At 43.4% G+C, this 15,760-nt stretch overlaps 1 protein-coding gene across 1 annotated transcript in view; it reads left to right on the top strand.

Annotated features, from left to right (window-relative positions):
• Nucleotides 1–15,760, top strand: part of LOC139581328 (uncharacterized) — a 35,945-nt gene that overhangs the window by 7,248 nt on the left and 12,937 nt on the right. Inside the window, exons 2-5 of the mRNA XM_071410949.1 lie at nucleotides 7,138–7,221; nucleotides 7,347–7,455; nucleotides 7,542–7,589; nucleotides 7,705–7,792. Of these exons, the coding sequence (XP_071267050.1) occupies nucleotides 7,146–7,221; nucleotides 7,347–7,455; nucleotides 7,542–7,589; nucleotides 7,705–7,792 (321 nt within the window). The 5' untranslated portion in view covers nucleotides 7,138–7,145. The remainder of the gene's footprint in view (nucleotides 1–7,137; nucleotides 7,222–7,346; nucleotides 7,456–7,541; nucleotides 7,590–7,704; nucleotides 7,793–15,760) is intronic.

Here is a 15,760-nt window from a genome sequence, read left to right as displayed (position 1 = left end):
TCTCCCGTCTGGATTACTGCAACTCGCTGTTGGCTGGGCTCCCTGCCTGTGCCATTAAACCCCTACAACTCATCCAGAACGCCGCAGCCCGTCTGGTGTTCAACCTTCCCAAGTTCTCTCACGTCACCCCGCTCCTCCGCTCTCTCCACTGGCTTCCAGTTGAAGCTCGCATCCGCTACAAGACCATGGTGCTTGCCTACGGAGCTGTGAGGGGAACGGCACCTCAGTACCTCCAGGCTCTGATCAGGCCCTACACCCAAACAAGGGCACTGCGTTCATCCACCTCTGGCCTGCTCGCCTCCCTACCACTGAGGAAGTACAGTTCCCGCTCAGCCCAGTCAAAACTGTTCGCTGCTCTGGCCCCCCAATGGTGGAACAAACTCCCTCACGACGCCAGGACAGCGGAGTCAATCACCACCTTCCGGAGACACCTGAAACCCCACCTCTTTAAGGAATACCTAGGATAGGATAAAGTAATCCTTCTCACCCCCCCCCCCCCCCCCCCTTAAAAGATTTAGATGCACTATTGTAAAGTGGCTGTTCCACAGGATGTCATAAGGTGAATGCACCAATTTGTAAGTCGCTCTGGATAAGAGCGTCTGCTAAATGACTTAAATGTAAATGTAAATGTATGTGAATATTTTAAAATCTGCATTAAAAAAATGCGCAATTTCCCATCAGAGTTCTGTTTCTATCTAATTGACTTGTTCAGGATAAAGTACGTGCGTAAATATGTAGTGCACATAAAAATCACCTTTGAGGTTAAATTCCCATGTAAGGAATAAATAATACAAGTTAAATGGGTTTCCATCACATTTTCCACTAGGCCTACTGATTGTTGTCACAAAAAATTGCAAAGGTACAGCCCATGTGCCCACTCTGGTACTGGAACGTGCACTTTAGCCAACAGCTTGCAGATACAGTACAGTACAGTGCGGGTATAGCCTACTTTATGATGAGATTATTATGCACAAAAGTGCGAGATTGTTCTTACTTGTCAAACGGCAGCCAAGCATCGATCATCACGTCACCAGAATATGACCCTTGATATTTATTGAAAGGAGCATCAAGCTCATCACCGTGCGTTTTCACCACCCTGTGAAGTTAACTATAATTTATTTCATCTGTAGCCTAATAAACTGCATGCTTTCCTGAGTCGTAGTGGAAGGACCATTCCAAGTTTAGTTCGATATGATGGCTGTTATATCAATATTTGTGCATAAAATAATTTCCACCACCATTTCACGCATAATTAATTTTACAGAGACAAAAAGATCGCACCCTGTCTAGCGTATTTTGTAATGTCGACATTTTGGTCTACGTTTTTTATCCGACATGTACTTTACTCGCATAAAAAGGTTGGATGGAAACCTGGTTAATGTCAAGCCATATTGAGGATGGTTATTACAAAAGCAACAGCTACTCTTCCTGGGGTCCACACAAAACATGAAACATGACATAATACAGAACATTAATAGACAAGAACAGCTCAAGGACAGAACTACATTAATAAAAATATAAACAAAAAAGGCACACATAGCCTATACAGCAATACATGCACACAAACTATCTAGGTCAAATTGGGGAGAGGAGTTGTGCCATGTGGTGTTGCTTTATCTGTTTTTTGAAACCAGGTTTGCTGAAAATTTGAGCAATATGAGAAGGAACGGAGTTCCATGCAATAATGGCTCAATATAATACTGTGGCTTTCTTGAATTTGTTCTGGATTTGGGGACTGTGAAAAGACCCCTGGTGGCATGTCTGGTGGGGTAAGTGTGTGTGTCAGAGCTGTGTGTAAATTGATTATGCAAACAATTTGGGATTTCAACATATTAATGTTTCTTATAAAAAGAAGAAGTGATGCAGTCAGTTTCTCCTCAACTCTTAGCCAAGAGAGACTGGCATGCATAGTATTTATATTAGCCCTCTGATTACAATGAAGATCAAGACGTGTCGCTCTGTTCTGGGCCAGCTGCAGCTTTACTAGGTCTTTCCTTGCAGCACTTGACCACACGACAGGACAATAATCAAGATAAGACAAAACTAGAGCCTGCAGGACTTGCTTTTTGGAATGTGGTGTCAAAAAAGCAGAGCATCTCTTTATTACGGACAGACCTCTCCCCATATTTACAACCATTGAATTTATATGTTTTGACCATGACAGTTTACAATCTAAGGTAACGTCAAGTAATTTAGTCACACCATTCATTACCAGATTCAGCTGAAGTTTAGAACTAAGGGAATGATTTGTACCAAATACAATGCTCTTAGTTTTAGAGATGTCCAAGACCAGTTTATTACTGGCCACCCATTCCAAAACAGACTGCAATGCTTTGTTAAGGGTTTCAGTGACTTCATTAGCTGTGTTTGCTGATGCGTATATGGTTGAATCATCAGCATACATGGACACCCATGTTTTGTTTAATGCCCGTGGCAGGTCATTGGTAAAAATATAAAAGAGTAGAGGGGCTAGAGAGCTGCCCTGCAGTACACCACACGTTGCATGTTTGACATTAGAGAAGCTTCTATTAAAGAAAACCTTTTGAGTTCTGTTAGATACAGTTGAAGTCGGAAGTTTACATACACTTAGGTTGGAGCCATTAAAACTCGTTTTTCAACCACTCCACAAATTTCTTGATAACAAACTATAGTTTTGGCAAGTCGGTTAGGATATCTACCTTGTGTATGGCACAAGTCATTTTTCTAACAATTGTTTACATACAGTTTATTTCACTTATAATTCACTGTATCACAATTCCAGTGGGTCAGAAGTTTACATACACTAAGTTGACTGTGCCTTTAAACAGCTAGGAAAATTCCAGAAAATGATGTCATGGCTTTAGAAGCTTCTGATTGGCTAATTGACATAATTTGAGTCAATTGGAGGTGTACCTGTGGATGTATTTCAAGGCCTACCTTCAAACTCAGTGCCTCTTTGCTTGACATTATGGGAAAATCAAAAAAAATCAGCCAAGACCGCAGAAAAAAATTGTAGACCTCCACAAGTCTGGTTCATCCTTGAGAGCAATTTCCAAATGCCTGAAGGTACCACGTTCATCTGTACAAACAATCGTATGCAAGTATAAACACCATGGGACCACGCAGCCGCCATACCGCTCAGGAAGGAGACACTGTCTCCTAGAGATGAACGTACTTTGGTGCAAAAAGTGCGAATCAATCCCAGAACAACAGCAAAGGACCTTGTGAAGATGCTGGAGGAAACAGGTACAAAAGTATCTATATCCACAGTAAAACGAGTCCTAAATCGACTTAACCTGAAAGGCCGCTCAGCAAGGAAGAAGCCACTGCTCCAAAACCGCCATAAAAAAGCCAGACTACGGTTTGCAACTGCACATGGGGGCAAAGATTGTACTTTTTGGAGATATGTCCTCTGGTCTGATGAAACAAAAATAGAACTGTTTGGCCATAATGACCATCGTTATGTTTGGAGGAGAAAGGGAGATGCTTGCAAGCCGAAGAACACCATCCCAACCGTGAAGCACAGGGGTGGCAGCATCATGTTGTGGGGGTGCTTTGCTGCAGGAGGGACTGGTGCACTTCACAAAATAGATGGCATCACATGGAAGGAAAATTTTGTGGATATATTGAAGCAACATCTCAAGACATCAGTCAGGAAGTTAAAGCTTGGTCGCAAATGGGTCTTCCAAATGAATAATGACCCCAAGCATACTTCCAAAGTTGTGACAAAATGGCTTAAGGACAACAAAGTCAAGGTACTGGAGTGGCCATCACAAAGCCCTGACCTCAATCCTATAGAACATTTGTGGGAGCAAGGAGGCCTACAAACCTGACTCGGTTACACCAGCTCTGTCAGGAGGATTGGTCAAAAATGTACTTACCGTAAATTTTATTGTGGGAAGCTTGCTACCCGAAACGTTTGACCCAAGTTAAACAATTCAAAGGCAATGCTACCAAATGCTAATTGAGTGTATGTGTCACGATCGTCGTCAGGGTGGAAATGACCGGACCAAGATGCAGCGTGGTGAGCGTACAATTCTTTTTATTATGAATGTCGCCAACAAAAACAAGAAACAACAAAAATGAACGTGAAGCTGACTAGGGCTATACAGGCCACTAACACAGACAACTACCCACACTTAAGGTGGAAAAACAGGCTGCCTAAGTATGATTCCCAATCAGAGACAACGATAGGCAGCTGTCCCTGACTGAGAACCATACCCGGCCAAAACATAGAAACAGAAAACATAGAAATAAAGAAACTAGAATGCCCATCCTAGTCACACCCTGGCCTAACCAAAATAGAGAATAAAAGCCTCTCTATGGGCAGGGCGTGACAGTATGTAAACTTCTGACCCACTGGGAATGTGATGAAAGAAATAAAAGCTGAGATAAATCTATTATTCTGACATTTCACTTTCTTAAAATAAAGTGGTGATCCGAACTGACCTAAGACAGGGAATTTTTACTAGGATTAAATGTCAGGAATTTTGAAAAACTGAGTTTAATTAAGGGTATTTGGCTAAGGTGTATGTAAACTTCCGACGTCAACTGTAGATAGCTCTGAATCCACAATATGGCAGAGGTTGAAAAGTCATAACACTTACGTTTTTTCAACAACAGGTTATGGCCAATAATATCAAAGGCTGCCGTGAAATCTAACAGTACAGCTCCCACAATCTTCTTATTATCAATTTCTTTCAAACAATCATCAATCACTTGTGTCAGCGCAGTACATGTTGAGTGCCCTTCTCTATAAGCATGCTGAAAGTCTGTTGTTAATTTGTTTACAGAGAAATAGCATTGTATTTGGTCAAACACATTCTTTTCCAACAGTTTGCTAAGAGCTGGCAGCAAGCTTATAGTTCTGCTGTTAGAACTAGTATAGGCCGCTTTACCACTTTTGGGTAGTGGAATTACTTTAGCTTCCCTCAAGGCTTTCCGAGGTTTGTCATTATTGATCGTTAACAATCATTTTTACACCTCTCCCACACTAACTTTACAAAATTCAAACTTGCAATTCTTTTCTTTCATTATTTGTTTTTTTTATGCATGAATACGATGGCTCACTGTTCGTTGTTTGCATTTCCTGCCTAAATTTGCCCACTTTGCCAATTAAGTAATCATTAAAATAATTGGCAACATCAAATGGTTTTGTGATGAATAAGTCATGTGATTCGATGAAAGATGGAGTTGAATTTCTCTTCCTTTTTTTCTCCAATATTTTTTAATCCCTTTTTCTCCCCAATTTTGTTGTATTCAATTGGTAGTTACAGTCTTGTCCCATCGCTGCAACTCCCGTACGGACTCGGGAGAGGCGAAGATTGAGAGCCGTGTGTCCTTCTAAACACGACCCAGCCAAGCCGCACTACTTCTTGACACAATACCTGCTTAACCCGGAAGCCAGCCGCACCAATGTGTCGGAGGAAACACTGTGTCAGCGTGCATGAGCTGGCTGGGACAGAGGCTGGACAGGATCTCTAGTGGCACAGTTAGCACATAATACAGTTTCTTCTTTTTTGTTGTTGAGTTTAGTCAGCCAGACTTATTAGCCACTCATTTAGCCCCATCTCTTTCAACCATACAGTTTTTAAATTCCTCATCAATCCATGAAGCCTTAACAGTTCTAACAGTCAGTTTCTTAACAGGTGCATGTTTATCAATAATTGGAAGAAGTAATTTCATAAATTCATCAAGTGCAGCATCTGGATGCTCCTTATTAATCACATCAGACCCACACGTTTTTTTAACATCATCCACATAACAGTCACAGCAAAATATTTTGTATGATCACTTATACACTATTTTAGGCCCAGCTTTTGGAACTTTGGCTTTCCTGGATATAGCCACAATATTGTGATCACTGCATCCAATAGGTACTAATACAGCTTTAGAACAAAGTTCTACAGTATTAGTAAAAATGTGATCCGATACATGTGGATGATCTTGTTCCTGTAGTGTTTGTAAACATCCTGGTAGGTTGATTAATAACCTGGTTACAGTGAGAAGCTTTCTCTTGAACGGTCAGCTTGATGAAACCCAGTCAATATTAAGGTCCCCAGGAAAGTACACCTCTCTGTTTACATAACTACGTAAGTCGTTTTTTTGGGTATCTGCACTTTCCTATTTATAATTTTTACAACTTTTACTTTTACTTCACTACAGTCCTAATGAAAATAATGTACTTTTTACTCCATACATTTTCGACACCCAAAAGTACTCATTACATTTTGAATGCTTAGCAGGACAGGAAAATTGTCAAATTCACGTACTTATCAAGAGAACATCCATGGTCATCCATACTGCTTCTGATCTGGCGGACTCACTTAACACACATGCTTCATTTTAAAATGATATCTGGGTGTTGGAATGTGCCCCTGGCTATCCATAATTTTAAAAAACAAGAAACCGGTGCCTTCTGGTTTGCTGAAAATAAGGAATTTGAAATTATGATTTCGATAATAATTTTCTTTTGATACAAAGTATATATTAGCAATTACATTTACTTTTGATACTTAAGTATATTTAAAACCAAATAGTTTTACTCAAGTAGAATTTTACTGGGTGACTTTCACTTTCACTTGAGTCATTTTCTATTAAGGTATCTTTACTTTTTTTCTTAACTGGGTACTTTTTCCACCACTGTGAATAAATTGTAGATGTATATCACAAGATTCCATAGGTCGTTAGGTCGTTTGGCAACCCGTACTTACATCCGTAACCCAAACTTTTTGTTGAACTTCATCAGTTGACTTTGCAACCATAACTGAAGACAAAAAAGGTGGTGTATGTGACTGGACTGGACTTTGAGGTGTTATTCACACTTCAGAGACAATGTGTTATTTCCTGTTTTGGAGGATTTCCCACATAAACCAAACGTGAAACCAACGTTCTAAGGGATGTCTGTGGGCTACAGTGAAAATGATTGCTTTGAGTTTAACAAATTGTGATCCCACTGCCTACACTCTTTAAAAAAAAGTGCTATCTAGAACCTAAAAGGGTTCTTCAGGCTGTCCCCATAGGAAAACAATTTTAAGAGCCCTTTTGGTTCCTGGTAAAACCTAAAAGGATTCTCCTATGGGGACAGCGGAAGAACCCTTTTTTGAACCCTTTTTGTTGTATTCGACCTGTATGTTTCACTATCAAATGTTTTGGCAGGAGTTGTAATGGCGGGACAAGGATTTCAAGGTGCACTGAGGGTCATGCTCCTTGTGTGTCTCCTTGGACTAACAAAAGAGTTTGGTAAGAAGTGCTGTTTTCACAATACAATGCAAGTTTAAAAGTGGGTTTAATTTAGTGTAGTTGTTTTGTATTCCACATTTTAAAGACTGTGTAAAATATTAACAATAATTAACTTCTTTCCGTAGAACTTGAGGACAAAGACTGGGACGAGTTGAGGTCTGATGTGGCTGCGCTGCACAGATTGAAAGGACTACCTGATCAAATGACACGTAGGACCACAGGAGCAGACACCAGGTGAGTTAATTTAGCCTTGATGTCTCTGTCAAACCTCTCTTAGCCATTGTTGAATGAGATGTTCAATATTGTTTATCTCTGTTTAGAGAGATAATAATGCACGGGACCAGGACAAAGAGATTCAGCAATTACAGGTAACATATCCACTCAGAGAAGTGACAAAATGTATTATTGCCCAGTACAGACTTGAAAGAGGAATTACATAACAGCAAATGATTTAGGTAGTACTCATCTATTGTATTTCCTCAGGGCATATGTGGAGAGAAAGCCCATGGCTTTATTTGATGGTCTTAGGGGATGTGACAATTTTACAACATGCGTCATTCAAATGGACCAGGTAAGAAAGTGTCTGTTAAGCTGCATGTATGAATAGTTATTTATGAGCTATAATTGTAATTCTAGTACAGACATGTACAGTAGCATATCTTTATTCATATTTATTCCAGTCATTTAATTGAAATGTGTTAACTGGAATTGGTAGGTTATTAATAATATATAGGCTAGTCAATATAGCATTACCCCACCGCAAATCATAGCAGCACCGACATAGCAGCACTCCACCGGTAAATCATTAGATCTGATTAATGCAATTCAATCTTTGATGACTGTAACCATAGAAAAAATATGTAATAATATATGCAGCAATGAACGGGGTTCACAGGGTGAAAGAAAGGACTCAAGATCAGAATTCTATCATGTAGGAACTATCTTCCTTTTGGTGCAATCATGAGTGTAAATACAAAATCTGGACATGTTACCGTGGAATCAGCGTCAGCGTCAGGTCTTGAGTCAGCAGCTTACAACGCAAAATCTAAGATTTTTTATAACTAACCCAGGATAGACCAGAGCCTGTCGTTTCATAGTGGGCAGACCAAACAAGGACGTGGGCAGAGCCAAGCACAAGCTAGTGAGATCCTATTGGCTTGTTCTAGCATTTATTTGCATATTTCCGTTTGGGAACACCTACTCTGTGAAGTGCACGTGTGCAATAGCTCAATTCGCCCTTACCCAAAGTCTACAAAATGCAGTCCACTCCATTTGCTACAGATTCTAGTTTTGGTAACAGAAAACTGTATGGATATCAAATGTTTAATCATTGAGATTTTCAGAATGTTGGCCAAAATCCATCTCGCTCCATCTTCTCCCACTGCTGGCCACTGGGCTTCCTCTCATCACCATATTTGGTAGTGAGTGGAAACACCAATAGGATGCTTCACATTACATCTGGTGAAATATCTGGCTCATTGTTCTATCTGTGACAATATTCTATAAATGGCTAGTTATAGGAAAACATTTGATTTAATCCATTTTAGAACAAGGCTGTAATGTAACAAAAAGTGGAAATAGCCAAGGGGTCTGATTACTTTACGAATGCACTGTATACACTGAACAAAAATATAAATGCAACATGCAATAATATAATTTATAATAATAATATAATAATATAATAATGAAGATTTTACTGAGTTCAAATCAAATCAAATTGTATTTGTCACATGTGCCGAATACAACAGGTGTAGACCTTACTGTGAAATGCTTAACCCTTAACCAACAAGCCCTTAACCAACAATGCAGTTTTAAGAAAAATAAGAGTGAAGAAAATATTTACTAAATAAACAAAAGTATAAAAACGTAACACAATAAAATAACAATAACGAGGCTATATACAGGGTGTACCAGTACCGAGTCAATGTGTGGGGGTACAGGTTAGTCGAGGGAATTGAGGTAATATGTACATGTAGGTAGGGGTAAAGTGACTATCAATAGATAATAAACAGCGAGTAGCAGTAGCGTAAAAAAAGGGTGAATGCAAATGTGTCCGGGTAGCCATTTGATTAGCTGTTCAGCTGTTGGCTTGGGGGTGGAAGCTGTTAAGGAGCCTTTTGGACCTATACTTGGCACTCCAGCACCGCATGGGTGGCAATTGTTAGGCCCTTCCTCTGATATTGCCTGGTATAGATGTCCTGGATGACAGGAATCTTGGCCCCAGTGATGTACTGGTTCGTACTCACTGCCCTCTGTAGCGCCTTGCGGTCGGATGCAAGGCAGTTGCCATACCAGGCTGTGATGCAACCAGTCAGGATGCTCTCAATGGTGCAGCAGTAGCACTTTTGAGGATCTGAGGACCCATGCCAAATCTTTTCCGTCTCCTGAGGGGGAATAGGTGTTGTCTTGCCCTCTTCACAACTTTCTTGGTGTGTTTGGACCATGATAGTTTGTTGGTGTGTCACGACTTGTGATAGTTTGCTGGTGTGTCACGGTCCCTCTCCTTGTTCGGGCGACGTTCGGCGGTCGACGTCACCAGTCTTCTAGCCATCACCGATCCACCTTTCATTTTCCATTTGTTTTGTCTTGTCTTCCATCACACCTGGTTTCAATCCCATCAATTACATGTTGTGTATTTACCCTCTGTTCCCCACATGTCCTTGTCCGGTATTGTTGATTGTAAGAGTTTGATCACTGTGAGGTATAGTTACCCGCTACCGCTCATAGCCACAGTGATTGAGTCAATGCACGGGGCGCGCTTCTTCACCAAACTAGATCTCAGGAGCGCTTACAACCTGGTTCGTATCCGGGAGGAAGACGAGTAGAAGACGGCTTTCAGTACCACCTCAGGGCACTATGAATACCTCGTCATGCTGTACAGGTTGATGAATGTGCCATCAGTCTTCCAAGCCTTTGTAGACGAGATTTTCAGGGACCTGCACGGGCAGGGTGTAGTGGTGTATATTAATGACATTTTGATATACTCCGCTGCACGCGCCGAGCATGTGTCCCTGGTGCACAGGGTGCTTGGTTGCCTGTTGGAGCATGACCTGTACATCAAGGCTGAGAAATGCCTGTTCTTCCAGCAGTCCGTCTCCTTCCTAGGGTATCGCATTTCCACCTCAGGGGTGGAGATGGATAGTGACCGCATTTCAGCCGTGCATAATTGGCCGACTCCCACCCCGGGGAAGGAGGTGCAGCGATTCTTAGGGTTTGCCAACTACTACCGGAGGTTTATCCGGAGTTTTGGTCAGGTAGCGGCTCCCATTACGTCACTGCTAAGGGGGGCCCGGTGCACTTGCAGTGGACAGCTGAGGCAGACAGGGCTTTCAGTCACCTGAGGGCTTTGTTTACCTCGGCTCCCGTGCTGGCCCATCCGGATCCCTCTTTGGCGTTCATAGTGGAGGTGGCCGCATCCGAGGCTGGGATAGGAGCTGTGCTCTCTCAGCGCTCGGGTACGCCACCGAAGCTCCACCCTTGTGTCTTCTTCTCGAAGAAGCTCAGCCCGGCGGAGCGAAACTATGACGTGGGGGACCGGGAGTTGTTGGCTCTCGTCAAGGCCCTGAAGGCGTGGAGACATTGGCTTGAGGGGGCTAGACACCCTTTTCTCATCTGGACTGACCACCGTAATCTGGAGTACATCCGGGCGGCGGGGAAACTGAACCCTCGCCAGGCAAGGTGGGCCATGTTTTTCACCCGTTTTGTGTTTACCCTTTCCTACAGACCAGGCTCCCAGAATGTGAAGGCAGACGCATTGTCTCGGCTGTATGACACAGAGGAGCGGCCCATGGATCCCACTCCCATACTCCCCGCCTCCTGCCTGGTGGCGCCGGTAGTGTGGGAGCTGGACACGGACATTGAGCAGGCGTTACATGCAGAGCCCGCTCCCGTCCAGTGTCCCGCTAGGCGTCTGTATGTCCCGTCTGCTGTTCGTGACCGGTTGATCTATTGAGCCCACACGTCACCCTCCTCTGGTCATCCTGGGATCGGTCGGACAGTGCGCTGTTTGAGCGGGAGGTACTGGTGGCCTACCTTGGCTAAGGACGTGAGGGATTATGTTTCCTCCTGTTCGGTGTGCGCCCAGTGTAAGGCTCCTAGGCACCTGCCCAGAGGTAAGCTACACCACTTACCCGTTCCACAACGGCCTTGGTCACACCTGACGATGGATTTTCTGACCGATCTTCCACTCTCACAGCGTAACACCGTGATCCTGGTCGTTGTGGATCGTTTCTCAAAGTCCTGTCGTCTCCTCCCTCTGCCCGGTCTCCCTACGGCCCTACAGACTGCAGAGGCCTTGTTTACGCACGTCTTCTGGCACTACGGGGTGCCTGAGGATATAGTGTCTGATCGGGGTCCCCAGTTCACGTCTAGGGTCTGGAAGGCGTTCATGGAACGTCTGGGGGTCTCGATCAGCCTTACTTCAGGGTTTTACCCCGAGAGTAATGGGCAGGTGGAGAGAGTAAACCAGGATGTGGGCAGGTTTCTGTGGTCCTATTGCTAGGACCGGCCGGGGGAGTGGTCGGCGTTCGTGCCATGGGCTGAGATGGCACAGAACTCGCTTCGCCACTCCTCCACTAACCTCTCTCCCTTCCTGTGTGTACTGGGGTACCAGCCGGGTTCTGGCGCCTTGGCATCAGAGTCAGACCGAGGTTCCTGCGGTGGACAACTGGTTCAGGCGCGAGGAGGAGACATGGGAGGCTGTCCATGTTCACCTTCAGCAGGCTGTGACGGCCAAAAGGAGAACGCAGATCGCCACCGCAGTGAGGTCTGGCTCTCGACCCGAAACCTGCACCTCCGCCTGCCCTGCCGGAAGCTGGGTCCGCGGTTTGTGGGGCCATTTAAAGTCCTGAGGAGAGTGAACGAGGTTTGTTATAGGTTACAACTTCCACCCGATTACCGTATTAACCCCTCGTTCCTTGTGTCTCTCCTCAGGCCGGAGGTGGCTGGTCCGCTCCAGGAGTCTGAGGTGCGGGAGGTTCCTCCACCCCCTCTGGACATCGGGGGCGAGGGGCCTTCAGTATCTCGTGGAGTGGGAGGGGTACGGTCCGGAGGAGAGGTGCTGGGTTCCAGTCGAGGACGTGTTGGACCCTTCAATGCTGCAGGAGTTCCACCGTCTTCGTCCGGATCGCCCTGCGCCTCGCCCTCCGGGTCGTCTCCGAGCTCGGGGTCGCTGCGCTGCTTGAGCCGCGCGTCAAGGGGGGATACTGTCATGACTTCCTCCGAAGTGTTGAAGATCAGCATAGCAGATGTGTTTTTGCCTACCGTTTATTTATTTTTACTTTTTCACCTTTTTCTCCCCAATTTCGTGATATCCAAATGGTAGGTACAGTCTTGTCCCATCTCTGCAACTCCCCTACGGACTAGGGAGAGGCGAAGGTCGATAGCCAAGCATCCTCCGAAACACGACCCCGCCAAGCCGCACTTCTTCTTGACACACTGCTCACTTAACCCGGAAGCCAGCCGCACTAATGGGTCAGAGGAAACACCGTCCAGCTGGTGAGTGAAGTCAGCTTGCAGGAGCCAGGCCCGCCACAAGTAGTCACTAGAGCGCGGAAATCCCCGCCGGCCAAACTCTCCCCCAACCCGGACGACGCTGGGCAAATTGTGCGCTGCCTCATGGGTCTCCTGGTCACGGCTGGCTATGACACAACCTGGGATCGAACCCGGGTCTGTAGGTGTTGCCTACCCTTACCACCTGGGGCCGGCCTGTCAGGAAGTCCAGTATCCAGTTGCAGAGGGAGGTGTTTAGTCCCAGGGTCCTTAGCTTACAGTTCATAGAAGGAAGTCAGTCATTTGAAATAAATGAAGTCCTAATCTATGGATTTCACATGACTGTGCAGGGGAGCAGCCATGGGTGAGCCTGGGAGGACATAGGCCCTCCCATTGGGGAGCCAGGCCCAACCAATATGAATGAGTTTTCCCCCCCCAAAAGGGCTTTATTACACACAGAAATACACCCAACTTATTTGCCATTCCTTTTGTCTCATCCCTTTCAACCATAACATTTGTCAATTCCTCATCAATCCATGAAGATTTAACAGTTTTTACAGTCATTTTCTTAATGGGTGCATGCTTATTAGTAACTGGAATAAGCAATTTCATGAATGTTTCAAGTGCAGCGTCTGGTTGTTCCTCAATACACACCACGAGCCAACAAATATTATTTACATCAACAACATAGGAATCACTAAAACATTTATTGTAGGAACTCTTACACACTATATTAGGCCCAGTCATTGGAACTTTGGTTTTTCTAGAGAGGGTTACTATATTGTGATCATTACATCCGATGGATCTGGATACTGCTTTTAGGCAAATTTCTGCAGCATTAGTAAGGATGTGTTAAATACATGTGATCAATACCCTGGTAGGTTGACTGATAACCTGAACCAGGTTGCAGGCACTGGTTACAGTTTGAAGCTTTTTCTTGAGTGGGCAGCTTGATGAAAGCCAGTCAATATTTAAATCATCCAGAAAATATACCTCTCTGTTGATATCACATACATTATCAATCATTTCACACATGTTCTCTAGATAGTGACTAGTAGCACTTGGTGGTCTATAGCAGCTTCCCACAAGAATAGGCTTTAGGTGAGGTAGGTGAACCTGTAGCCATATTATTTCAATAGTATTTAACATGAGATCCTCTCTAAGCTTTACAGGAATGTGGTACTGAATATAAACACCTCCACCATCGGCATTTCTGTTTTTTTCTGTAGATGTTATAACAATGCATTGCTACCACTGTATCATCAAAGGTATTATCTATGTGAGTTTCAGAGATAATCAGAATATGAATGTCATCTGTTAATAGCAAGTTATTAATTTCATGAACCATGTTTCTTAAGATACAAATGTTAACGTGGCCTTTTTTTAGCACCTTTCTGGAATGCTTGATTGTTTTCATTACTTTACTTGGAAGCTTAGCAGAAGTAGAAATGCTCATGTTATTTATGCTAGTGCAGGGTGAGCTGCACACAGTGGACTTCCTCCTAGTGCACACCTTCTCATTGCTAACAGTATAACTCTGGTTCATAGGCACATGATACCTGTATACAATAGCTGTAGGATCAGCAGAAGCATTCACGGCAGTTAGAGGGACATAAATGAGGTTACTTACATTTTGTCTACCAAGGCCCCTGGTTTAATGTACATTTGCTGAAGCATTATGACAACTCAGCGACACAATGGTAGGGATTAACTGAGCTGGGATTGGGTCATTGATATGTCATTGTCTCAACACAGCCATATAATGCTTTGAAAGGATCCAGGAACCATAATTATTCGGGTGGATCCCATCCTCCTTATAAAACGTGTTTTGTTTCCAAAAGGTGTAGAAATTGTCAACAATAATCACTTAGCCAGTTGTGAAGAAAAATAATCCCACTAAAGCGTTCAATGCCACGATTCAGAGAGGGCACAGGGCCAGATATGATGGGTCTTTTATTAGTGTTTCAACAGAGCTGCCCTTCATAATGCCATTAAAACCCACATGGACTACGATAGAATCGATTTCCATGTCCTGGCGTAGGACATAAACAATGACAACAATGACAAAATACAAGAACATGATAATATAGTGCCTTTGGAAAGTATTCAGACCCCTTGACTTTTTCTACATTTTGTTATGTTACAGCTAATTCTAAAATGGATTAAATAATTACAAATCCTCAGCAATCTACACACAATACCCTATAATGACAAAGCAAAAACAGGTTATTATACATTTATGCAAATCAAATCAAAAAACTGAAATAACGTATTTACATACGTATTCAGACCCTTTGCTATGAGACTTGAAATTGAGCTCAGTTGCATCCTGTTTACATTGATCATCCTTGAGATGTTTCTACAACTTGATTGGAGTCCACCTGTGGTAAATTCAATTGATTGGACATGATTTGAAAAGGCACACACCTGTCTATACAAGGTCCCACAGTTGACAGTGCATGTCAGAGCAAAAACCAAGCCATGAGGTCAAAGGAATTGTCCGTAGAGCTCTGAGACAGGATTGTGTCAAGGCGCAGATCTGGGGAAGGGTACCAAAAAATGTCTGCAGCATTGAATGTCCCCAAGAACACAGTGGCCTCCATCATTCTTAAATGGAAGAATTTTGGAACCACCAAGACTCTTTCTAGAGCTGACACATACAACACAGAGTTACATATGGAATAAACAAACATACAATCAATAATACAGTAGAAAAATCTATATACAGCATGTGCAAATGAGGTAGGATGAGAGAGGTAGGCAATAAATAGGCCATGGTGGCGAAGTAATTACAATATAGAAATTAAACACTGGAATGGTAGGGTGTGCAGAAGATGAATGTGCAAGTAGAGATACTGGGGTGCAAGGGAGCAAGATAAATAAATAAATACAGTATGGGGATGAGGTAGATTGCATGGTGTCACGCCCTGACCTTAGTTTTCTATATTTTATGTATTATTTTGGTCAGGTCAGGGTGTGACGAGGGTGGGTATGCTTGTTTGTTCTGTCTAGGGTTTTTGTATATCTAGGGGTGTTTGTTAGTCTAGGT

The sequence above is a fragment of the Salvelinus alpinus genome, chromosome 7 (assembly GCF_045679555.1).
Source record: "Salvelinus alpinus chromosome 7, SLU_Salpinus.1, whole genome shotgun sequence".
Taxonomy (NCBI): domain Eukaryota; kingdom Metazoa; phylum Chordata; class Actinopteri; order Salmoniformes; family Salmonidae; genus Salvelinus; species Salvelinus alpinus.
The sequence above is the reverse complement of the archived record's forward strand: the minus strand, read 5'-3'. Positions and strand labels throughout refer to the sequence as shown.